The following is a 27,355-nucleotide window of genomic DNA, read 5'->3' as shown; positions in this document are numbered from 1 at the left end:
TCACAGAGCTTCGATTAGATTGATCCTGTGTTTGATTCGCGCCATGTTGGACCGTTACTGGGACACGACGTCGTCGTTCCTTATGGATTTTAGGTAGGTCGGTGTCACCTTGGAGGACTTCGCCGTCATATCGGGCCTTCCTTGTGGCGAGACGCCTGTTCAGTTCCCGGAGATGCCGGAGAGAGTGTCTTCCGCCGTGGTCACGGGTTTGATCGTCAATGTTTTACCTTAACCGATTGACATCTCTCCTTTCCTGGTAGCAAACTCCTATGTAAGGGACCACTTCTGGGGGAGAGTAGCTGACTTTGTTCCGGCGTCGCAGGCGAGTCCGGAGGCTAAGACTAAAGCTGACGCGCAGGAGGCGTAGTTGTGGTTGTGATACTTCTTGGGTACCACGTACTTTGGTAACAAGGTTGAGCGCTTGTCGACCAAGGTACTTCCTCTGCTTGCTGACCTGAATGCCCTAGGTTAGTATGACTGGGTGACGCCGACTTTGGCGAATTTTACCCGTTAACTGCACGTTGCGATTCATGCGGAGGTGTTGGGGGATGGGAGTTCTTCCGCGTTGGTTGGTCCCGGCCTCATCTTGGAGGTACGAGCATTTCTGTGGGTTTTTGTTTTGATTGATTTATTGAGTTTTCGCAATTTTGGAAAATTGGCTGATTTGTGATTGCTGTGTTTTGTTACAGGCTTGGCTATTTGCTTACTTTGTCCCCCTGCGCCCGAAGACGACGTGTGAGGGGTTGGACGGTGGCTCAGAAGAAGTTGACCAAGTCGACTTACGAGGTCTGCAGGCGTCGGGTAAACGCCCTCAGGGTTGGTGATGTAAGTCGTTGCTTCTTATCTCTTTTGTTTTGTAGAATAGGATAGGGATACGATGATTAGGTAGAATAGAAAGCCCCAGTTAGTTGATTAGCTTTCCCTTGAGTGTAGTTTGTCGGGTGTTCTGGGTTCACTGGGTCCGTTGCTGAGGCTTTAGAGCTCTTATTTGGAGATGGACTGGTTAGTACTCCGGCGAGTGCGCCCGAGATGGTGGTAGAGGACTCTGCTGACGAAAAGCCCACTGAGGAGGCTCTTAGAGCTACGGGAGGTATGGAGGGTCGTGAGGAGGCCGTTGGTGCTGAGGGAGCCACAGGGGCTCGGGAGGAGCCCGTTGTTGAGGCTGTTGGTTGTGGGAGGACTCGGACGGGGTCTGAGGCTGGTACCTTCGGGAGGAGGATTAGTACTAGGAGGAGGGGTCCTCAGGATTCTAGACAGAGGCTCCAGAACGTTGCTCGGATCATTGAGAGGGATCCTCCTCGTCCCGTGCAGTCTCGCGGTGCGAAGAGGCGGAGAGTGGAGACGGAGGAGGATGACGTCTTCGATAAGAACTCGGAGGGTAGACGATTTACGGTTCCACGGAGGTTGAACCTGCGGGCGGCGCTTGCTTGTGCTGAGGACTTTGACGGTAGCCAGTTGTTGTTGCGGTTAGATACTCACATCTCCTACCGTGCACACGAGGGCTTGGTGAGTCTTCTGCTTTGTTAAGCCTCTCTTTTTTTGCTGTTTTTGTTGTTTTAGACCTGAATAGGTGTTCTGATGTTGTTTGTTTCCCAATTTCAGGAGATTGCTACCATGAGGACTTTCTCAGGCTTCTCGACTTGCATGGGCTTTTAAGACGTTCTCCGGCCAATTCGAGGGCGTTGATAGAGAGGTCGGCTATAGGGTCGTTGGTTGCTGCCTAGCGCGATATTCACGGAGCTTCGATTAGATCGAACATGTGTTTGATTTGCGCCATGTTGGACCGTGACTGGGACACGACGTCGTCGTTTCCTATGGATTTTAGGGAGGTCGGTGTCACCTTGGAGGACTTTGCCATGATATCGGGCCTTCCTTGTGGCGAGACGCCTGTTCAGCTCCCGGAGATGCCGGAGAGTGTGTCTTCCGCCGTGGTTTTGGTTTTGATCGGCAATTTTTTGCCCGAACCGACTGACATCTCTCCTTTCCTAGTAGCGAACTCCTATGTAAGGGACCACTTCAGGGGAAGAGTGGCTGACTTTGTTCCCGCGCCACTGGCGAGTCCGGAGGCTAAGGCTAGAGCTGACGCGCAGGAGGCGCGGTTGTGGTTGTTATACTTCTTGGGTACCACGTACTTTGGTGACAAGGGTGAGCGCTTGTCAACCAAGGTACTTCCTCTACTTGCTGACCTAGATGCCCTAGGCCAGTACGACTGGGTGACGCCGACTTTGGCGAATTTTACCTGTTAACTGCACGCTGAGGTTCATCCGGAGGTGTTGGGGGCTGGGATTTCTTCCGCGTTGGTTGGTCCCGGCCTCATCTTGGAAATACGAGCATTTCTGTGGGTTTTTGTTTTGATTTATTTTTTGAGTTTTGGCAATTTTGGAAAATTGGCTGATTTGTGGTTGATGTGTTTTGTTACAGGCTTTGCTGTTTGCTTACTTTGTCCCCTTGCGCCCGAAGACGATGAGTGACGTGCCTTCGGTTTACCCTGATGTGAGGGGTTGGACGGTGGCTCGGAAGAAGTCGACCAAGTCGACTTACGAGGACTGCAGGCATCGGGTGAACTTCATCAGGGTTGGTGATATAAGTCGTTGCTTCTTATCTCTTTTGTTTTGTAGAAAAGGATAGGGATATGATGATTAGGTAGTCTAGAAAGCCCCAGTTAGTTGATTAGCTTTGCCTTGAGTGCAGTTTATCGGGTGGCCTTGGGCGCACTACACGGGCGTATCGGCCGCTGTCAGGGAGCGTCTGCGACCTCGCAGTTGCCTGCGTTAGTACGCGAGACGGTGATCGAGCCGGTTTCATATCCGGGCGAGCGTTTAGCTCGTTAGTGTTTTAGTGAGACCTTCGTGGTGTCGGTCGATCCGCCTAGGGTGTTGTTCCAGGAGTCGACGCCCGATGAGGTTGAGGAGCACCTTCACGGTCGTGGGGGTGAGAAGCTGCTGTTACGGGAGGTCGATTATGACACTTTTCGTCCGTCGAGGCTTGCTTGGTACCCGATTGACGTATGTTTTCCTCTGTTTTTTTTGTTGCCACTTTTTGCGTTTTGTCGGAAGGGTTTGCTACCTTCGACGCGGCTTCCCATTGTATGTTGTTGACGTGCACATGAGGACTTAGCCCCTAGATTTCCCGACCACTTTCCAGGGGCCGAATGGTGAGGAGCTACAGGTGCGTCTGACCGAGCCTGCGGCTCCCGAGGTGACCGAGACTGGCATGGAGTGGAGGTTGATAGTTTTGAGGGTAAGTTTGTGGTTTAAACCCTCCTTCTTGTTTGCATTTTGCCTTGTGTTTTTGTTTTATTGAAAGGCTTTTCTGGTTGTATGTGTCAACCGTTAGTCATTAGGCTCTGTTGCGGATGGCTAACCGGTGGAGAGCGCTTGCTGGTGACCTGGCTATGAGGGAGTTTGGGCTTGCGCAGGTGCCTTTTGTTGGTTGTTTGGCGTGTTTTTGTGTTGCATTACACGTTTTAGATCTTCACGACCTGTATTGTGTTTTGCAGGATACTTCGGATCCGGCAGAGCTTGCTCGGGTCCGTACTGAGTTGGACGCTGATACGGTCGTTATGTACCAAAAATAAATACCTAGCTACTACTAACAGAAGTCAGCGGTAAGTAGGGTCGATCTCCACAGGGAGGCGGTCACTATCTACTTGTCTATTCGGTCTGTCTAAGTCACAAGTTGGGGGTTTTGAGTTGTTTGACTAAACTAAATAAGATAAAGCAAGAGAAATAGAAATGAGAGGAATTAACAAGCAAGGGAGAGAGGACTAGGATTTCAGGTCATCAATGAACGTCAGTCAATCGCAGTTAAGGTCACAGCTCAGTCGATGTGTCGGTCTAAGGGGCAACGAATATCTCCTTTCGGTCTCAATTCGCCCTAAAATGCTATTAGCTTAACTTTCGCCCTCACTAAAGCATCCTATTGTTCACTGCAGGTCTCACCCCTTCCAACCTTACCTTTCGGTCCAGGTCAAGGTTTACCAATATTAAAAGGCTAATTGCTTCGAATCAACTAGCAGGATACAGTTAAAGCAGCGATTAACAACATAGACCTAACTACAACGACAGATCTAATAACCTAATTAGCAATTAACATCGGTCTATTGAATCACCTAATCCTAGCAGAGGAATTAGCTAGACATAAATAAAAGAGCAAGAACAAGGGAAGGGAAGGGAGGATAATAAACATTAAATAAATTAAAGAGGAAAGGGAGAGAAAGAGTTACAGAAATAAGTCCGGAAGAGGAATGAACAAAGTAGCAGAAGCAGTGATAGAGGAAAAGTAACATAACTGAAGTGTGGACGAAGTCCAGAGAGAAGCCCCCTAAACATTACGTCCTAACTTCCTATTTATAAGAAAAAAGGAATTATTTGACCTAATGACGGAAATAAACTAAAAAGCCCAAGCCCATAGGATAAACCACTCGATCGAGTGATTTAGAACCACTCAATCGAGGAATTCCTGGCTCAAACCGTTCGATCGACCATAATAAGCATTCGATCGACTAAACACTAAAAGGCAACTGTTCGATCGACCAACTAAAGTACTCGATCGACTGATTATTTAATCTAAAACCACTCGATCGACCAGTTAAGTACTCGATCGAGTGAAAACTAACTTCAGCAGCTACAAAATCTCGTTAGTTCAGCTATGACTTGTCCTTTTAGCTCCCGAAACTGCTTCACGCATCCCAAGGCAACTATAATTCCGCTCCAAATTCACTCTTCCTCCAAATGCATGCAAAACGGACGATAAATGGCTCGATTTCACTACTTTCTGGTCCATTCCTGCAAATAAGACAAAACAAACCAAAGTAGCATATTCGGGGCATTTCGTAGCATAAACTACGATAAAAGTATGGAAATACGTGCATAAAAAGGCCTAAAAGGACTATATAAAATGCACGTATCAAATCTCCCCAAACCAAACCTTTACTCGTCTTCGAGTAAACTAAATGCAAACTAATGGAACGGAAAAGATAACTCAGAGCTAGCTACAAATGCCCACTTAAACCAATTTAATGCAGCAACTAACACTTTTAGCAAAACAGTCAAATGCAAACGAGTTCTGAGATGTTTATAGTAAAGCTGAACCATCGACCTTTCAAGACCTTTAATAATGGACACTCACGGGTCACTCTTCTCTCATGGAGCAAAGGGTGAACATATATATATAAGAGAGAAAGAAAGATAGTCGCTCACCTAGACTACGACCCACATAAACATGCATGCAACTAATATGATAGACAATTCTAGCTACCGTACACACATTCCAACCAAACAAGGTCCTGTCACAGCCGAGGGCTTACAAAAATATGGTAAAGTGAGGCAATGGGTAAGAAAAGGCAAAACATTTATGGGAAAGTGGAGGTATAGGTGATCAAGCTAGTACCTAAACAAAACCATATGACAACATCCATCCTTACTCAATTATGAATTAAGCATAGTACCCTTTATTTGGCACAAAACTCACCAAACCGAACTGAAAATACTCCTCAATAAATGTAAATAAAGCATAGGAGCGAAACCTGTTTTTTTTTTCGAATTCCTTTTTTTCATTTTTCACGTTTTTTTTCATCAACCTCCTTTTCTTCATAAAATACCAACTCCGAATCAACAGATACAAGCCAAACTTGGCACAATGAAATATATACCGCAAAACATACACTAAACTAGCTTGACAAGGCAGGCTAAATTTGGATGTAGCTAAGGGTCACCAGGCAAATTTGGCTAATGTGGACTTAAATGGGTAAAAATGAAAGAAAGGGAAATTGTAAGCACCTCCCTGCATGTGACACCAACCACTAACCCGAATGTATGATGGCAAAAAGCAATTGAATTTCATATATGTGCAAATTGATGAACATGTTATGCAAGGAGTAACTACTCACAATCCTACATGAAACTGGTCACAAATGACACCACTTTATAAGGCTCTAAATCTTAGAAATTATAAGTAGGTTGCCAAAATTTCAGGTCAAGTCTATTCGTTCAGCTAAATTTAAACATTAATTCGTAGACATGCAAAAGACAAAGCTAAAAGAATATATAGTTCAATGCAAGGCTTAAGCAAAAAGACAAATGCAGTGCAATATCATCATTAAAATCTACCGTTCCGACTCAACCTATATGCAAAAATAAATGTGAAATTTTTTGAATTTTTGAATTTATTCAGTTTTTATGAGATTTTAAATTTTATATGAAAATAAAAAACAATGCAATACATAAATTAAACATGATAACATAAATGCAATTAAAGACAAGATGCAGACACAGATATGGATGCATAACCTCCCCAAACCAAACCGTACAATGCCCCTATTGTACCAAAACATGGAAAGAAAATGCAAACTAAAAGAGAAAGAGAGTAAATACGGAAAGCTCACAAGATTACGGGAAGAAGGGACCTCCCCAAACCAGCCAGCAACGTGGGAGGTCACTAAATAGCCAAAATATCGTCATAAGAAGCTAATCCAAGTCAAAGGGCATCCAAAACAGGTCGATCGAGAAAAATAGTGGTCGATCGAACGGTTCTCTCCTTGCAGGTACTCGATCGAGTAGATTAAGAGTGCTCGATCGAGTAAAACAGTAGAAAAAGCTCTCGATCGAGTACAAAAAGTACTCGATCGAGTAATCCTAAGTATATTCCTGCAAAAGACGCAATAAAAACAGCCCGCAAAACTAACAAAGAAAGAAACCTGAAATAGTCTATGGTACGAACACCATTTATTACACGCAACTGAAATAAAATGAAAAATAATTAAAAATAAATCTCCGGATTGCCTTTCGGGTAGCGCTAGCTTCAGTCAGGTCCCAGCTCGACCTTCTTTTCCATCCAGCTGCTCCAGTCAGTCATAATCAAAATAGCTCAAAGCTCTTAGCATGAGATCATACATCTGCGCATGTGCTACACAAGAGCATAAGTAGCACCACAGTGGAATAAAAATATAGGAAATAAAAAGGTTCAACTGTTTAAGTCTAACAAATTTCCTATGAGAGATCCTAAATTTATCCACATAATAAAGGAGCCCAGGAGCAATTGACAATAAAGTAGGGTCCAGTTTCAGATTAACAATTTCAGGATGACAAGTACGGTGAAAGACAGTTAAATTAATTAACCATCTGGGAGAGGGTAAAGCATCAGAATGCGAAGCAAAAGTTAAATGAGGCAATGCACTATTTAAACAAATAATAATAAAATTATCGTTTACTACCTCGTGTTGGTCGCTCTCAATGACGGAATCATTGACAAAGGAAGATATTACCTCTTCCATGATAGGAGCAATTACCGACTCAGCTGCCTCCTCGTCACCCTCCTCAGTGGATTTCAGCCCGTAAATCGCAGCCTCAAGTGCATCCAACTCGGCTTTGAATAGGGGAGATTCCCCATATCCATTATTATCGTCAAAATCGTCATCCAAAACAAACCCACATGACGAATCAATGCTCTCGCTGGCCAATTCAGTCGATCGAATAGAATTCTCACTCGATCGAACACTTCCTTCCTGATTTTCACACGATCGAGTACTTTTAACTGCTCGATCGAACGGTTTTTCTGGAAATTCACTCGATCGACTAATATAAGCCACTCGATCGAGTGATTCTTCCTGTAAAGCGCTAAAATCCTCGTGTAAAGTATTGAAATATGATAGAAACTCGTAATCTGAGTCATAAAAATCATCCCCAGCATTGGGCAACACGGTTTCTTCATGGGAAAAACCGCTCTCAGTAAGGTATACCTCTTCTGGTTGCCTATTATCCGACTCAGCAGCTAGCTGAGCTATGTCGGACTCGAGCTTATCAAATCGCGCACAAGTGCGTCTATCATCTTTCTGCACTTGGAGTGCAAGTGTTTCCAACAAAGATTTCAGCTCCGCAATCTCTTCTTTCTTTATATTAGGAGGATCTTGTTGCGGTGGCCATTGATAGGGTGGATGTGGTGGCACAACTACAGGGGAATGGCTAACACGTCCCCAAAGCTTGAATTCGTAGACCGCGTCATTTTCTGCCATACAAAGAACTGCATTGTGCTCAGCAGCACCACATCTCCCGCAGTAAATCACCTGTTGCGCCATATAATGGGACATAGGTGATGGGTCAAAGGTACTCAAGCCTTCCCTTTGACAATCTTTCACCTAGAACTGTCTAGGTAGGACCTGTAGGGCCTATCAAAACAGCACTAAAGAAAAGATTAGAACGGCCTCAAGGGAAAAATCCCTTGAGGCTAAAAACAGACAGAATTAAACAAATAAATAAATAGTTGCCTCCCCGGCAACGGCGCCAAAATTTGATACGGTCGTTATGTACCAAAAATAAATACCTAGCTACTACTAACAGAAGTCAGCGGTAAGTAGGATCAATCTCCACAGGGAGGCGGTCACTATCTACTTGTCTATTCGGTCTGTCTAAGTCACAAGTTGGGGCTTTTGAGTTGTTTGACTAAACTAAATAAGATAAAGCAAGAGAAATAGAAATAAGAGGAATTAACAAGCAAGGGAGAGAGGACTAGGATTTCGGGTCATCAATGAACGTCAGTCAATCGCAGTTAAGGTCACAGATCAGTCGATGTGTCGGTCTAAGGGGCAACGAATATCTCCTTTCGGTCTCAACTCGCCCTAAAATGCTATTAGCTTAACTTTCGCAATCACTAAAGCATCCTATTGTTTACTGCAGGTCTCACCCCTTCCAACCTTTCGGTCCAGGTCAAGGTTTACCAATATTAAAAGGCTAATTGCTTCGAATCAACTAGCAGGATACAGTTAAAGCAGCGATTAACAACATACACCTAACTACAACGATAGATCTAATAACCTAATTAGCAATTAACATCGGTCTATTGAATCACCTAATCCTAGCAGAGGAATTAGCTAGACATAAATAAAAGAGCAAGAACAAGGGAAGGGAAGGGAGAATAATAAACATTAAATAAATTAAAGAGGAAAGGGAGAGAAAGAGTTACAGAAATAAGTCCGGAAGAGGAATGAACAAAGTAGCAGAAGCAGTGATAGAGGAAAAGTAACATAACTGAAGTGTGGACGAAGTCCAGAGAGAAGCCCCCTAAACATGACGTCCTAACTTCCTATTTATAAGAAAAAAGGAATTATTTGACCTAATGACGGAAATAAACTAAAAAGCCCAAGCCCATAGGATAAACCACTCGATCGAGTGATTTAGAACCACTCGATCGAGGAATTCCTGGCTCAAACCGTTCGATCGACCATAATAAGCATTCGATCGACTAAACACTAAAAGGCAACTGTTCGATCGACCAACTAAAGTACTCGATCGACTGATTATTTAATCTAAAACCACTCGATCGACCAGTTAAGTACTCGATCGAGTGAAAACTAACTTCAGCAGCTACAAAATCTCGTTAGTTCAGCTATGACTTGTCCTTTTAGCTCCCGAAACAGCTTCACGCATCCCAAGGCAGCTATAATTCCGCTCCAAATTCACTCTTCCTCCAAATGCATGCAAAAGTGACGATAAATGGCTCGATTTCACTACTTTCTGGTCCATTCCTGCAAATAAGACAAAACAAACCAAAGTAGCATATTCGGGGCATTTCGTAGCATAAACTACGATAAAAGTATAGAAATACGTGCATAAAAAGGCCTAAAAGAACTATATAAAATGCACGTATCAGACGCAGCGAGGTCGATGATACAGGCACAGAAGCTGGGGATCATCAGTCAGGACCATGAGCTGAAGCGTCGCAAGAACGGGCTGCGAATCCGAGATGCCGAGATTGTCTCTTTTAGGGCTCAGTTGGCTAAGGCGGAGGAGCTTCGCGTCACGATTGAGTACGAGACGTTGGAGAGTTATCTTGAGAGGAAGCCCGAGCAGAAGGTGGTGTCTGCTTTGCCCGCGACTCCTCGTCAGACCGAGACTAGCCCACCGGGAGCGTTGAGTAGTTGTAGTTATTTGCCCGTGTTTTGGACTTTTGTTTGTATATATGTACATTTTGCGTGAGGCGGTTTCTACATATGTGTTTTTGGTTTGTAGTTTATTTTGCTTGACTTTTTTGTGTGTGTGTGTGTGTTGTGTTTCGGAGAAGCACGGTCAGCGGCTGATTCCCTTTTTGCTTCGGCATTTGTCCCTGCATCGTTAGTATAGAAAACTGGTAGACTCATCTAATTCATTTTATAAATTACTTTTAATTTATGTCATTAGGATCTAGTTGCATGCATGAATAAAAAAGCTAATAGAAGGAGAAAACGATTTTTCTTACATCTTATGAGGGACGAAATGGGCATAACACAAAGACTCGTTCCTGGTGTTGTTATTGAGCTGAAAATATACTTAGGATGATTCTCCAAATCTTAGCCTCCAAATTAGAAGACCTCCTTCCGATTGCACCCAAGATTTAACCCAAAAATTACTACAAATACTAACTAAATATTAGTAGTAATTATTCCTTTATAATACTAATATTATTATTATTACTACATTAGTAATATATGAAGTATATTAGTATCCATATGAGAGTTTAGAGAGGATTTTGCATGTAAAGAAAATGAGCATAGAATAAGTGGGAAAAAGGTAGTCAAATGACAAGCACATGGATGCTCTTTTAAGAGCATCTCACGGCACACATACTCCACAATGGAGCATTTTCCTCTTACTTTATTTTCATGCAAAAGTGTTTGAGTGTAAGGTGAAATATAATGATTATGGTGTAAGTGAGATGTCATTTTCATGACAAAAATCACATGATTTTACATAAAAATTGGACAAAACAATGGAGTATAAAACATTCCATATGGCCGGCCATGTGATGGTCTTTTGGTCCATTTTTGTCTTTTGTCATTTGTCCCACAAATGCTTATAAGTCATGTGATCAATTATCTTACATAATGAATTATTAATGTAATAATTTAACAATTAAATATTACAATTAATAAAATAATATACACTAAACTTTTAAGTAGTAGACTACCATTATATCTATATATAATGGGTTTCACAATTGCTAGATAGTTAAATTTACAACTCTTTGTAAACATAAATAACTAATTACCTTTACCTCAAAACTTATACAAAACCTCAACTAATTTAGTAACTTAACATTTAATTACTAAATTAAATCTTATTTAATCATATTACAATAAGACGTAAAATCCAACTCACGTATCTAAGGATTTAATCAATATGTATTGTATACAATTAATTAAATATCTATTTGGGTTTGATCCTATAGGTGTGACCTAAAGGGATCAACTGATCACCACCGTCATACGACAGTAATGTCAAACTCTAGTTACCCAATCATTACCGATTAATGTTGATCAGTTGACTATAAAATGAATCATCCCTTTCGTATTCTTAATATGAGATTTAAACATGTGATCGTACTATTGTTGAGGACACATATTCCAACAATCTCCCACTTGTCCGAGACACGTGTGCGTCACCAATTCTCTTGTCCTTTTACAATCTCCCACTCAATGAAAGGTGTCTCGCAGGTCGTACTTGCATTTGATCATATCTTAAGTGGTTTTCGCGATCTGGAGAGTAACTATCTGACCGGGATTATCTACCATAGATACCTTCCGAGCGTGGCCACGCATTTCCAGTTCACTACTCCTCGAGTGGCCTTGAGATTTCAAACAACCCTGACAAGGGGTGACAATTCCTATCGCACTATTCCCTTTGTTCAGTCACAGTTCATCATAACTCAAAACATACCCATTTGACCTCATTTACGATAGTTGTAGAGTATAAATCAAAGCCAATCAGAAATTTGTGCCAACTTGGGCGAATAGTCTCTAGTCAAAAGAATTGACTCATAATAATACTATAGTAGCTCTTGCCACAACCAGGCTTTATGAATTACCAGAACTCTATAAGCGGTCACTGCCCGACGGAGTGTCCCATACAGTCTGCCTATGTGATCGACTAGTCATCCCGTATGACTCTATGACACTTGAACTTGCCATCAATCGCATCACACTCTAGTCACTTTGAGACGTCACCTCATATAAGTAACTAGGGGCGAATACCATGTCAATCCAGTTCACTTTAAAGGGGTTCAATTTGTCTCTACAACCCATTTGGATTTAACAAAGTAATGGGTGAGTTTAATAAAACTAAAACGATAAATGCGATTATCATATATGAATAGTCAATACTCTATTACTACTTCATATCTTATAATCTATAGTGTACCTTTTACACTAGTTGAAATGCAATAAAAGCTTGGCAACTGGATACACCCTACATCCATATATTCCAACTTTGTCAATTGCTATTTTCTTCTATTCAATGTTATTTCTAATAACTTGAATTTATCTCTAAGTATTTATCTAGTCTTCTTTTTAGACTTGGACTCTTTAACTTGAAAGATGCTCCCTCTGTTATCGCATAACTTGTGATAAAGTTATTTGTAGAGGGATTCACTCTTAATCCCTACGTTGACCATTTTATCACAATTTACTTAGATCACTTTTGTAGAATTTGCAATGCATGAAACTAAAACACTTTTCTAGTTTCTTACTCCTTCGTCAATAAAATCAGTCTAGGATTTCGACAAATCCTTCTCGGTTTGAAAACTAAAGTTTGTGCAACCCTTCAACACATAACTTAGTTTATCATCCAAACATAAGAACGAATCCTCAATTCTTCTCAAGAATCTCAAAGGATGTTCTTTAAGGCTTTCACAAGACCATCTTATGAATTAACTTGTTATTGACTTATTATGCTCCTAGCATATGATTCATCACAGCTTATGCGTCTGTTGGTATACATGATCATTCTAATGGCGGAATCATTTGCAATCGATTTCATATGATCAACAACTTAATAGGTTCAATGAACGACCATGACTCCATCATAGTAACTCCACTTTCATCACTATGAATAACCTATTCAACCTTGTTGATTTTAAATAGATATGAAAGATCTTATCATCATAAGACTCTTAACTCTACGCCAATATTCTCTCATATAGATTCAGAAATCTTAGAATATATCGCACCTTTTCCCAGTCTCCCAATCACTTTTTCACAGAAGAGAGCATTGGTACATTATTCTCAATAAGTAATATGTTATCAACATATAAGACATGGAAAAATAATTCTTGCTCCCACTTAACTTCATGTATAATCATGATTCTTCAATCATTTGAATGATTCCATTCTCAATTATCACATGAACTAAAAGTATAATCCATTAATGCTTATTTAAGACCATTCTGGGATCACTTAATAAAGCTACGCATAATATGTTAGGATTCATAGATCTTTATCTAAGGTTTTGTGTTCCAAACACATTCCTTTTCTAAATTCCCATTTTAGAAAAGCGAATTTTAATTTTATTTGTCATTCATCATCAAATGAAATGTGGCAATTCCTAACATAATTTATGTTGATCAACATCTTCATGTTGATCTATGCTTTTAAGTACTCTAAAGCTCTATTCACTTTAAGGAGACCCTCGCCTTTAAGTAAATCTACTCTTTGAGTAACAAATTTTGGATTTTAATGCTATGGCTCGTATGTAAGAAAGTCGATTTGGGACAATTCCATTACTTTCGTAAAGCAACATTTTAACAACAAGACATGTGTGCTAAACTCCCACTGAGCTATACTCCCACTATCTTTATAGATTATAGTTCCATTACTTTCACAAAGTAACACATTAACTATAAGACATGTTTGTGGTGATCTACTCCCACTCTATCTCTCAGAAATACATCTATCTTCTTGAGAGATAGCTTTGTGAGCCATAAACATATATGGTGGAGTAATAGTAGTTTGTCTAGATTGACATGTTAGCACATAAAAGAGTAGCTCTTTTATGGCAGTTTGATTCACGTAATATGTTAATCTGATCCATGTCATTTGTTAAATAGACTCTTTATTTTAGGTATCTCCACGTTGACCCTCCAGATTAATATAAAATCCCCAAAAGTGAGTTCAATAACTCAACTTGACTCATGTTAGTTTGATCTTATGGGTAGTGACACAAGGTCATAATTCATATATAATAAATCAAATTCATTACTTAGATCTTTGCCACTACGATCGGATCGTAATACTTTAGTTCTCTTGATCAATTGGTTCTCTACTTTATTTAGAAATTCTTCAATTTCTCAAATGCTTCACTTTTATATTAGATTAAGTAAACATACCCATATCTACTTAAATCATCGGTAAAAGTGACGAAGTAGTCATAATTTCCCCTTGCGGTGATGCTCATTTGACCACATACATCGGCATGTATTAATCCTAACAAATCACTTGCTCGTGTTACTTTACCACTAAAGGGAGTACGAATCATTTTGCGAAGGAGACAAGATTCGCATATTCCATATGATTGAAAATTCAAATGGTGCAATAAATCTAGTCAACACTAGCCTTTAAATGCGTTTCTCATTTATGTAATATAATCAAAAAAGGCCAAATGCACAAATCATTTGAATCACTTGTTATGAGTGTTTTGGATTGTATGTTATAGATATCTTTGGTGAATTGGAGATGTCTAAAAAATACCATTTATAGAAGTGGCTTGGCTCACAGTCAAGTCATATTCAACAAAATACAACAATTGTTTTTTTATTGTAAAAGAACAATCCTTCCATGTCTAACATGGAATAAATGTTTTTAGACAAAGTGGGTACATAATAACAATTATGTAGATTATAACTCAAAGCTATTAGCTAAAACAAGTACATAAGTCCCTCTTGAAGTGGCAGCTACCCTAGCTCTATTTCCTTGTCGGCGATCCACATCACCCTTGTTTAGCTTTTCCACATTTCCAAGTCCCACATGGAGTGATAAGTCCAACATTGATATCTTCCAAATACTTGGGGCAATTACGCTTCTAATAGCCCAAGATATTACAATAATGACATTCATGGTAGGATTGGGCACCCTTCTTGGTTTTGGTTGTGGTAGTCTCACTATCAACTTCCAATTCATAATTGGATTTGGGTTTCTTACCCTTCTTTTCCTTTCCTTTATTAATACCATTACCCCTTTCGGTTGCAAGGACATTCTTGCTAGAACTCCCACTCAATTTGATATTTATCCTTGCTTCATCAAACAAGGATACCTTGAAATTTATGAGATTATCCTCATATGATTCCCTTACCAAGGATGTGGTGGGCATGAGTATGGGAGTCGGAGGTGTATAAGTGGTAAAATAGCAAAGATTTCCATCCTCACCAATGCCAATGCGTAGTTCTCTAATCGGGTCATTGTCATACAAGGAGCATTTTTCTTTGAATGATTGGAGCCATGAATTAATTGTGATTGGTGTAGGATTATTAGATGAATCTATTGCAAATAAATAGCTACAAAAACAGAAATGAAGGAAATAATTAACATCTATCGTTTTAATAATACTTGTAAACAAGTATTGCATTTATATAGTGACCTCTACCCAACTATTATAAATGATCCCGAGATCCAAATTCATATTAATTCGGGCACGGTGAGCCGATTCATCCCTTATTAATAAAACTCGGTGGATTAACCGCTTAATCGATTCTACTTCTAGAACTCTCGATCGATAAAAATTACTCTAATATTTATCTTTAGCCCGGAACACACGCGACTACGGTCACGAATACTTTCGTTGAGCTCAATCCAAATTTCGATGTAATAACATTTTATTACCCACTTACCCAACGTAACAAGTTTAGTACCTCGGTGAGCCGAGCCTACTTCCTCATGAAATTGGGACTCATGGTTTCTACTATTTGGTAAGGCTAATTCTCAATTATTATTTAGTGAGAGGCTTGTCAATTTATTATCTATCACGTTTTAAGTGAACTAAAGCGGTGAACTACGATAATTATAATTGACACGGTCGATGACTCGATATGATATGCATGTGTTGTTATGGCGATTTGGCAATGCATGCAACATATTAAAAGAAATGCAAAGCAATAATAGTAAATTCCTAGTATGACCTTCTAAAATAGAAAATCAAATAATCTATTACATATTCGGAAACCAACTCCTTTGGTCCCTTGAATCTTCAAGTGTCACACCTTCCAAGAACACCATCTTTGTCGGAACGCCTTTCCGAATGGCACCGTCTTGAAGAAGCTCCATAAATAATAAAAATACAAAGCTATTCCTATTATACATTTGTAATATGAAAAAAGAAAACTAGTAAAAATAAAAGTGATACAAGATCACATTAAATTACAGCCGAATCAATATTCCCTTTCATTACGGGTAATATCGATTAAAACTAAGGCCATACTAAGATAAAATTACATAATTCAAAATTATATAAATAAAAAAATTCAACAATTGAAATATGCAGCATTATAATATGTATCTATCATGCCAAATTATGTGCAAAATCACCCTATTTAACTTGTATCCTTTATATAACCCAGTTTTATGGAAATGCGTGATCATAACTTCTTAAAATCACAAATTAACACTTAAATCACATTTAAGCTCAAGTTAATTATCCTAAAACTCTTAGGACTCAAAAATTAGTCATCACTCAATTTTTGACAATAATTCAACTTGATTTAATTTTATGCTCATTTTTTTACCTTAAAATCATAACATTTATGAACTAAATCCAAATTAAATTACAATAATTTCAAAATTTAAATTTTAAATTTTTTGAACATTCTGGAATAATTTCATGACACTCATAATGTCAAAAATCATGGTTAAAATTTTCGAATTAGTTTCGAGAAAATATAGTTGCAATTTATCGGTTTTATCTCATAAAACATCTAAAGTATCCAAAAATTAATCCAATAAATTTTACAACTTTAGATCTGACAAGTGGGATATTTATGCAACCTAAAATAACTTTCTCATGCCATGTAATTCGTTTTAGCAATTTATGCTAAAATAGTCACTATTTATGCCATTTTTACTCTAAAAATTCATATATCATGCAAAATGAAATCATATCATCTCAAAATTTACATACAGTTTGTAAATCATACAAGTGATAATATATTAAAATCTTATGGCCTGGTTTGAAGTTTAACTATATTTAACCATTTTACCTTTTTTAATCCATTTTTATCTCATAAAAATCATAAAATATGCAATATTAATCAAATTAATACGAGATTTTACACACAACTTTTAAAATATACATGTGAGGTCATATAAAAGTTTCAAGGTCAAAGAGTAAGCTGAACCATTTTTAGTCATTTAACCTCTATTTATGCCATTTTTATCACATAAAAATCATAAATCATGAAATATTAATCACCTTAATATAAAACTTTACATACAATACATAAAATATTCATGTGAGGTCATACTAAAAATTCACGTCCATGATTGAAGGTTAACTTATTTTAGTGAATAAAAGTTCATTTTACTCATAAAAATGTAATTATTTCACTAAAAATCAAAAAAATGAGCAATAAATTTCCATAAATCATAAAAATGACCTAAAACTATTTTAGGACCAGAATATATAACATGAAAAAATTTTCGTGGCTTTATCTTCATAAAACTCAAATTTTCGATTTTATTTTAGCCATCTTATAGCATCGCAAAAATAATAAACGATTTGCATGCAACATCCTATGCTCTGATACCACTTATTAGACTCATCTAATTCATTTTACAAATTACTTTTAATTTATGTCATTAGGATCTAGTTGCATGCATGAATAAATAAGCTAATAGAAGGAGAAAACGATTTTTCTTACATCGTATGAGGGACGAAATGGGCACAACACAAAAACCCCTTCCTTGTGTTGTTCTTGAGCTGAAAATATACTAAGGATGATTCTCCAAATCTTAGCCTCTAAATTAGAAGACCTCCTTCCGATTGCACCCAAGATTTAACTCAAAAATTAATACAAATACTAACTAGATATTAGTAGTAATTATTCCTTAATAATACTAATAATATTATTATTATTATTACTACCTTAGTAATATATGAAGTATATTAGTATGCATATGGGAGTTTAGAGAGGATTTTGCATGTAAAGAAAATGAACATAGAATAAGTGGGAAAAAGGTAGTCAAATGACAAGCACATGGATGCTCTTATAAGAGCATCTCACGGCACACATACTCCACAATGGAGCATTTTCCTCTTATTTTATTTTCATGCAAAAGTGTTTGAGTGTAAGGTGAAATATAATGATTATGGTGTAAGTGAGATGTCATTTTCATGACAAAAATCACATGATTTTACATAAAAATTCGACAAAACAATGGAGTATAAAACACTCCATATGGCCGGCCATGTGATGGTCTTTTGGTCCATTTTTGTCTTTTGTCATTTGTCCCACAAATGCTTATAAGTCATGTGATCAATTATCTTACATAATGAATTATTAATGTAATCATTTAACAATTAAATATTACAATTAATAAAATAATATACACTCAACTTTTAAGTAGTATACTACCATTATATCTATATATAATGGGTCTAACAATTGCTAGATAGTTAAATTTACAACTCTTTGTAAACATAAATAACTAATTACCTTTACCTCAAAACTTATACAAAACCTCATCTAATTTAGTAACTTAACATTTAATTACTAAATTAAATCTTATTTAATCATATTACAATAAGACGTAAAATCCAACTCACGTATCTAAGGAATTAGTCAATTTGTATCGTATACAATTAATTAAATATCTATTTGGGCCTCATCCTATAGGTATGACCTAAATGGATCAACTAATCACCATCGTCATACGACAGTAATGTCAAACTCTAGTTAGACAATCATTACCGATTAATGTTGATCAGTTGACTATAAAATGAATCATTCCTTTCGTATTCTTCATATGAGATTTAAACATGTGATCGCACTATTGTTGAGGACACATATTCCAACAAAAACAGGCAACAGGTAGCACGTACGCAAATATGTAAACACGCAAAAGCATTTGATGAAAACAAAAATAACCACGATGACTCGAAGTTAAAATTGAATTTTGAAAAGAAATTTTGAAAATTCCACGACAAATCGTCACGTTTGAATTTTTCAAATGAAATTTTTTTGAGATTTCGAGAACTTAATTCGTGTTTGAATTAAATTGCACCGAATTTTACTGAAAATTGATTTGCGACTCAAAAAACTAAAACTCAAATCGTCATGGATGAATTTCAAAAGAGATTTTTGCGAGTGTGTTTGATTAGATATCTGCGAGATCAAGACTCGAATTTGCAAGGGTTTGAATTTTTGAAGAAAATTGACGTCGTGTTATCAATTTTCGAATTTTGTGGAAAATGCGAAAAAGCGAAAAACCTTCGAAATTTTTGGCTGACATGGAAACGATCCGTAGCGGATCGGGGCAACTAGCCCTTCCCCCATAAAAAAAGAAGTGAAAAACCCGTATGTTTAAAGCTGCGTCATGGAAACCATGTCAGATTTCGTATAACGCAAAAACAAAGAAATGTGAGTGTGAAAAAACACAAAAATTTCCTGATAGGCCCGAAGAGGCTCGAGCCTTGAGGCGAGAAAATCTAGGTGTCAGGATGAAACACTGTTGGAAATCTATATCTCATTATACTTAACATATTCATATATGTTTCAATTTAATTTAGTCATAAAATTAATTTAGATATTATGCATGCAAACATAAATAAATATAGAGAAGAAATCGTCATCCTTACATTGAGATTTCGGATATATGGGCACAAATGAGTTTCCTACTCACTTGTTCTTGAGCTTCCTAATATTGTATGAACAAAAGATTCAAGCTTAGAATCCCTCCCAAGGAATTATACCCAAAATAACCTCTTAAAAATTAATATTATTAATACTAGAACAATATTAATTTAACTAAAAATTGACCCAAAACTATTGTTGGAACTCTTGTTTATTCGGCCAAGAGTAAGGAGGATTTTGGAGTTTTTTTTCTCTTTTATTTTTCTTAAGATGTTTTAGAGAGAAAGGCTATTTCTTACACTAGAAATTAGAAGAGTATGAATGAATAATGAAAAACAACCCATTTGATTCTCATAGAGGGGGGAAAACCGGTGGGTGTGGAGGGTGCCCTATGCATGGGCTTGATTCTCTAACCAAGAATATAGGCATGCAAGGCTAGGTGTAGGTAGTGTAATCATGTTGTTTACACTCAAATAATTTAACATAATTTAAACACCATACTCCCTTCATATTTCGGTCCATATTAGATAAAATGGATTCCATTTTTATCTTTGTCAATTTATCAATTTGTCACATGTCACAAGTCATGTAAAATTGTCATGTATTTTTAACGTATTAAAAATCAACGTATTAATAAAATACGTCATGTACAAAATCGACTTAGTAATTCACAATTACTTATACCAAAACGCTTTACCAATTATAATTTACAACATCTTGTATTTATAATAAATCATTCATTCAGTTTCATTTGTTTCCGTAAACAATAATTTCATCTAAGCAATAAAACAATTCGATTACTTAGACCGTGTCTAATTTAATCAAATTACAACGAGACACGTAGATATTACTTCCAAAATCGTCCGTCAATTTTAAGCAATTTAATTGACTCGTATCGTCATACGACCAATTAAATATTCAATTAAGAGTGTTACCCTTTAGGTATGACCTAAGGGGATCAACTGATCACCACCGTCGCACGACAGTAATGTCAAACTCTAGTCAGCCAATCATTACCGATATGTTTGGACCAGTTGACTGTAAAATATTACATCCCACATGTATTCTTAAAATGAGACTTAAACATGTGATCATCATGATCGACAGTTGTGATCGCATTATTGTCGGAGGACACATATTCCAACAATCTCCCACTTGTCCTCGACAAGTGTGCGTCACTAATTCTCTTGTCCTATTACTATCTCTCACTCAATGCAAGGTGTCTTTCAGGTCGTACTTGCAAGTGATCATATCGAGAGTGGTTTCCTCGATCTGGAGAACAACTGATTGACCGGAATTATCCACCATGGATACCTTCCGAGCGTGGCCACGCATTTCCAGTTCATTACTCCTCGAGTGGCCCTGAGATATTGTTATAACCCTGACAAGGGGTGGACAATTCCTATTTCACTTGTTCCCTTCGACTAGCCACAACCATCATAACCCAAAATATGCCCATTTGACCCCATTTACGAAGGTCGTAGTAACACAAATCAAAGTTAATCTGAAACTGAGCCATCTTAGGCGAACAGTCTTTAGTCAAAAGAATCGACTCATTAGAATACTATAGTAGCTCTCGCCACGGCCAGGCTATATAAATTTGCCAGAACTCTATAAGCGGTCATAAGGCCCGACAAAGTGTTCCTAACAGTCTGCCTATGTGATCGACTAGTCATCTCACATGACTTCATGGCATTTGAACTTACCATCAATCGCATCACACTCTAGTCACTTCGAGACGTCACCTCATACAAGTGACTATGGACGAATACTATGTTAATCCATGTTCACTTTAACGGGGTTCAATTTGTCTCTACAACCTGTTTGGATGTAACAATGTATAAAGAAAAGATACAAGACAAATGCGATTATGAACATGAACAAAAACAACACTTTTATTTCATTTCAAAATCTAACACAAACTTAGTACACGTTTAAGTCCCATGGACGCAACATGTCCATCATGCTTAGCCTGCGATAAAGGCTTGGTGAGCGGATCAGCTATGTTATCATCCGTCCCAACGTTACATATCGCAATTTCCTTTCTTTCAATGAAATCTCTAATTACATGATATTTTCTAAGTACATGTCTAGATCAATTACTAGACTTTGGCTCTTTAGCTTGGAAGATTGTCCCACTATTATCACAATAGAGAGTGATGGGGTCATTGGCGGTAGGTACTACTCTTAGACCTTCCGTGAATTGCCTGATCCACACGACTTCCTTGGCGCCTTCCGATCCGCAATGTACTCACCTCCGTTGTTGAATCCGCATGATCCAGACTTCCTTGAAGCTTTTCCAGCTAACGGCACCACCATTGAGCATGAAAACGAAACCAGCTTGTGATTTCATGTCATCTTTATCCGTTTGGAAACTTGAGTCCGTGTAACCATTAACACGGAGCTCGGTGTCTCCTCTAAACACTAATATAGAATCCTTAGTCCTTCTCAAGTACTTAAGGATGTTCTTGACGGCTATCGAGTGACTCACCTGGATTTCCTTGATATCTACTCTTCATGCTCAAGGCATACGAGACATCAGGACGTGTGCATATCATGACGTACATGATTGATCCAACAGCGGAAGCATAAGGGATCATCTTCATGCGTTCAACATCATGGGGTTCGGAGGGAGATTGAGACTTGCTCAATATTGTCCCAGTTACCATAGGTACCAATCCCCTTTTTTATTTGTCCATGCTGAACCGTCGAAGAATCTTATCAACATAAGACTCTTGACTCTCTTGGATCTATCTCTATGGATCCGGATACCTAATATGCGTTGTGCCTCTCCTAAATCCTTCATTTGGAAGTGGTTACCTAACCACTTCTTAACAGAAGATAACATCGGAATATCATTTCCAATGAGTAGTATGTCATCGACATACAAGATTAGGAACACAACATTGCTCCCACTAAATTTCATGTATAAACATGGTTCCTCAACACTTCGAGTGAAACCATTCTCTTTTATAACATGATCGAATCGATGATTCCAACTTCTAGATGCTTGCTTAAAACCATAAATGGATCTCTTAAGCTTGCACACTTTGTTAGGATTCTTAGAATCAACAAAACCTTCGGATTGTATCATGTACACCTCCTCTTCTAAATGCCCATTTAGAAAAGCGGTTTTAACATCCATTTGCCATATTTCATAATCATGAAATGCGGGAATCGCTAACAAAATCCGTATGGATCTTAGCATGGCTACGGGGGCGAAGGTTTCATCATAATGGAGACTTTGGACTTTGGTAAGTCCTTTTGCCACTAGCCTAGCTTTGTAGACATCATCATGTCCTTCTATGCCATTCTTGACTTTGAAAATCCATTTTCATTGAAGACGTCTTGCCCCTTTAGGCAAATCCACCAAGTTCCAAACTTGGTTTTCATGCATAGAATCCATTTCGGACTTCATGGCTTCAAGCCATAAGGAGGAATTTGGACTAGAGATTGCGGCCTTGTAGGTGGCGGGCTCGTCACTTTCTAAAAGCAACACATCGAGTGTTCCATCTTCTTCGATAAGTCCCAAATATCGATCGGGATGGCGAATAACACGACCCGTTCTTCTAAGTGGAGGAGAGACAACCACGTTAGACGACGAAGGAACATCTTCTTGCGTCTCTATCTCGGTTTGTGGCTCTTGAACTTCATCAAGTTCAAAATTTCTCCCACTCTGTCCCCTAGAAATAAAGTCACTTTCTAGGAAGACAGCATCTTGAGACACAAACACTTTGTTTTCTTGAGGCTTATAGAAGTAATAGCCTCGTGAGGCCATGGGATAACCTACAAAAAAAGCATTTTTCGGATCGTGGTGCCAACTTATTGCCATTTTTAATTTTGACATAAGCATCACAACCCCAAATTTTCATATGGGATAGAACTGGAACCTTTCCTCTCCATATCTCATATGGAGTCTTTTCAGTTGCTTTGGTTGGACTTACGTTCAAAGATTTTATTGCGATTTGAATCGCAAATCCCCAAAACGAGTTCGGTAACTCGGTTTGCCTCATCATGGATCGAACCATATCAAGTAGGGTTCGATTTTTCCTTTCGGAAACACCATTGAGTTGTGGTGTTCCAGGTGGAGTAAGTTGTGATATAATACCACAACCTTTCAAGTGTGAATCGAATTCAAGGCTAAGATATTCTCCACCACGATCGGATCGTAGTGCCTTTATCCTTTTGTTCAATTGGTTCTCTACTTTGTTTTGAAATTCCTTGAATTTCTCAAAAGCTTCACTTTTATGCTTCATTAAATAGATATACCCATATCTAATCAAGTCATCGGTGAAGGTTATGAAGTAGTCATAATTTCCTCGAGCGGTGATACTCATTGGTCCATATACATCGGTATGTATGAGTCCCAATAGTTCACTTGCTCGAGTTCCTTTACCGCTAAAAGGATTACGAGTCATTTTGCCAAGAAGACAATATTCGCATGTTCCATATGATTGATAATCAAATGGTGTAATCACATTAGTCAAAATTAATCTTTTGATGCGATTCTCGTTTATGTGACCTAATCGACAATGCCAAATGAACGATTCATTTGGGTCACTTAATTTGAGTTTCTTTGATTGAATGTTATACATATCATTAGTCGGATTCGAGGTTTCTAAAATGTAAATGCCATTAATCGAAGAAGGTTGGCCTATAACCAAGTCGTTCCTTGAAATAGTACAACGATTGTTCTTAATGACAAAACAAAATCCGTCCATGTCTAACATAGCGATAGAAATAATGTTTTTAGAAAGTGTAGGCACATAAAAACAATTATGTAAATACAACTCGAATCCATTAGGCAAAGCTAATACATAAGTTCCTTTGGATTCGGCCGCTACTCGAGCTCCATTTCCAAGGCGAAGATCCACATCTCCTTTGCTAAGCCTCTTCACGTCTCTTAAACCCTATAAATGATTCAAAGGTGAGAACCACAACCGGTATCCAGTACCCATGTCATAGTGGAAGTATAATTTATATCAATAACATAAATTTCCTTAAGAATTTTACCTTTTGGAACGATGATTCCTTCCCTTATATTTCGCAAATATACGGGACAATTCCTAAGCCAATGTCCCATGCCATAGCAATAATGGCACTCATCTTCAACTTGCTTGAAGTTTTTCCCTTTCGTTCCCTTCTTCTTAAACTTTTTGCCCTTGGAAGCAAGAACTTGATTGCTTAAGCTCCCACTAGTTTTGGCATCTTTCTCTTCTAAAGACAAAGATCCTATAGATTTTATGAGGCGGTCTTCCTGAGACCGGCTCACAAGAGATCTTGTAGTAGTAGGAGGTTTAGAAGAAGTGATGAAGTTTATGTTTCCATCCGAACCTATCCCAAAATGAAGTTCTCTAGTAGTGTTGAAATCATTGTTGAAGCAAACGTCGTCAAAAACATTATGGCAAGACTCAATAGTTATCGGTGTAGCAGCGTTTGATGGATTCATTGTAATGAACTACAAGTATGGAGGACAAGGAAATATTAACATTTGTCTTTTTAATATCTTACTTGTAAATAAATTAACAAGATATGAGCATTTATATAGTGACCTCTACCCAACTAATATAAATGATTCCAAGATCCAAATTCATATTAACTTAGGGCACGGTGTGCCGAAATACCCTTCATTAACATAATTCGGTGGATTAACCTTTTAATCGATTCTACTTTTAGAACCTCTTGGTCGATAAAATTACATTAATATTTATCTCTAGCCCGAAACACATCCGGAAATCGTCGTGAATACTTTCGTTGAATTCAACCCAAATTTCGAATAAATGTGTCCATGATCCAAACTCATATCAACTTAGGACACGGTGTGCCGAAATACCCTTTATTAACATAAATTCGGTGGATAGACATTTATCACCCACTTCCCCTACGTAACAAGGTTTGTACCCCGGTGTGGCCGAGTGCACTCCCTCACGAAATAGGTTTTCATGGTTTCTACTCTTTGGTAAGGGTAAGGCTTAGCATTTGTGCTGGATGGTCAGTTTGCACAAACTCTAGTTTACATAAGGGTGGGAGAATATGGCTCCTGTGGGATCCTTATTCTTATGATGTTACTGTGGTTGATATACAAGTTCAGTGTATACACACTAAAGTAGTTGATAAAGTCAGGAGAAAGGAGTTCTGGTTCACTGTTGTTTATGGCCTGAACAAATTGGCTGATAGAGAACCTCTTTGGGCTAGTTTGAGGAAGTATCACAGTGGAATCAATGGACCTTGGATGATTGGAGGGGACTTCAATGCTATTATGGATGGGCATGAGAGGATTGGTGGGGCACCAGTCACTAATGCTGAGATTAGGCCCTTATATCAGGTGGTTCATGATTGTCAGCTGGCTGATTTAAGTGCAAAAGGGTCGTTCTACACATGGAACAACAAACATGAGTGTGGGACAAAAGTGTATAGTAGGCTGGATAGAATCCTTATTAATGCTGATTGGCTTCTTTGCTTCCCTGATAGCTTCACTCACTTCTTGCCTGAGGGGGTGTTTGACCACTGCCCTGGGATTGTTAACTTTGAATTACCTTGTCAGAGGAGGGGGCAACCTTTTAAGTACTTCAACATGTGGTCCTTAGCTCCTAGGTATAAGGACATAGTGAAATCTGGATGGGATAAAACTTACCATGGGTCCCCTATGTATTGTGTGGTGAAGAAGTTGAAGGATTTGAAAGTTGGCTTAAAAAAGCTAAATAGAGAACAGTTTGGGGACATTGAGAATCTCACTCATGTTCTTGAGATTTTCTCGGGTAAAATTCAGGAATTGCTGTTCAGGATCCTCTTAATCATGAGTTTTGTCAGGCTGAAAGGGATTGTGCAAAGGAAGTGGGGGAGCTTAGACAAGCTAGGGACCAATTCCTGAGACAAAAAGCTAAGATGGATTGGATGAGATTGGGAGATGATAATACAGCATTCTTTCATGCTAGTATTAAAAGTAGAAGAGCAAGGAATAGGGTGTTCCAAGTGAAGGATATGAATGGGCTGGTATGTGCTACCTCTGAGACAGTCCAACATGCGTTTGAGCACTACTATATATCTCTTTTGGGAACTTCAAAGAATGTAAGACCTATTAATAGAAGAATTGTTCAGTCTGGGAATTGTTTGAATGCTGTTCATTGTGAGAGGTTAACCTCCCCTATTACTGGTGAAGAAATCAGAGAGGCTATGTTTTCTATCCCAGGGAACAAGGCTCCTGGCCCTGATGGGTATAGTAGTCAATTCTTTAAGGATAATTGGGATTTGGTTGGAGGGGATATTATTGCTGCTGTCAAGAATTTCTTTTGTTATGGGAAACTTTTGAAGCAATGCAATGCCACTACAATTACCCTGGTGCCTAAAGTGACTGCTCCTGAAACTGTCCAACAGTTCAGACCTATTGCATGCTGCAATACTGTGTATAAATGCATATCCAAGGTCCTCTGCAATAGAATTAGTATGGTCTTACCTGACATTGTTAGCCCTTCCCAGGGAGCTTTCATCAAAGGGAGGGATATTGTTGGCAATATTTTAATTTGTCAAGACTTGATAAAGCTTTACAAGAGGAAAAGTTGTTCTCCCAGAGCCATGATGAAGATTGACTTGCAAAAAGCCTATGACTCTGTTGAATGGGAGTTTGTGGGTCATATGTTGGAAGCCTTGGGTTTCCCTGAGAAAATTTGTAGGTTGGTGATGCAATGTATCACTACACCCTCTTACTCTTTATCTTTGAATGGGGAGTCTTTTGGGTTTTTCAGAGGTAGAAGGGGACTCAGGCAGGGGGACCCTC

The 27,355-nt window shown here is 38.5% G+C and overlaps 1 protein-coding gene and 1 long non-coding RNA gene across 2 annotated transcripts; one reads left to right on the top strand and one right to left on the bottom strand.

Annotated features, from left to right (window-relative positions):
- Positions 1–15,870: 15,870 nt before the first annotated feature.
- On the bottom strand, positions 15,871–18,037 carry LOC141615163 (uncharacterized). Its single transcript, XR_012529678.1, has 2 exons — positions 17,650–18,037; positions 15,871–16,085 (listed from the first exon to the last, which is right to left on the bottom strand). It is a non-coding gene; the product is annotated as an uncharacterized LOC141615163 (long non-coding RNA).
- A 4,779-nt stretch (positions 18,038–22,816) lies between these two features.
- LOC141614240 (uncharacterized) lies at positions 22,817–26,452 on the top strand. Its single transcript, XM_074432999.1, has 2 exons — positions 22,817–22,835; positions 25,578–26,452. The coding sequence occupies exons 1-2, from the start codon at positions 22,817–22,819 to the stop codon at positions 26,450–26,452; spliced, it is 894 nt and encodes a 297-aa protein (XP_074289100.1).
- The last annotated feature ends 903 nt before the right edge of the window (positions 26,453–27,355 follow it).

This window comes from Silene latifolia, chromosome 11 (assembly GCF_048544455.1).
Source record: "Silene latifolia isolate original U9 population chromosome 11, ASM4854445v1, whole genome shotgun sequence".
Lineage (NCBI taxonomy): Eukaryota > Viridiplantae > Streptophyta > Magnoliopsida > Caryophyllales > Caryophyllaceae > Silene > Silene latifolia.
This window is presented reverse-complemented; position numbering and strand designations above follow the sequence as displayed.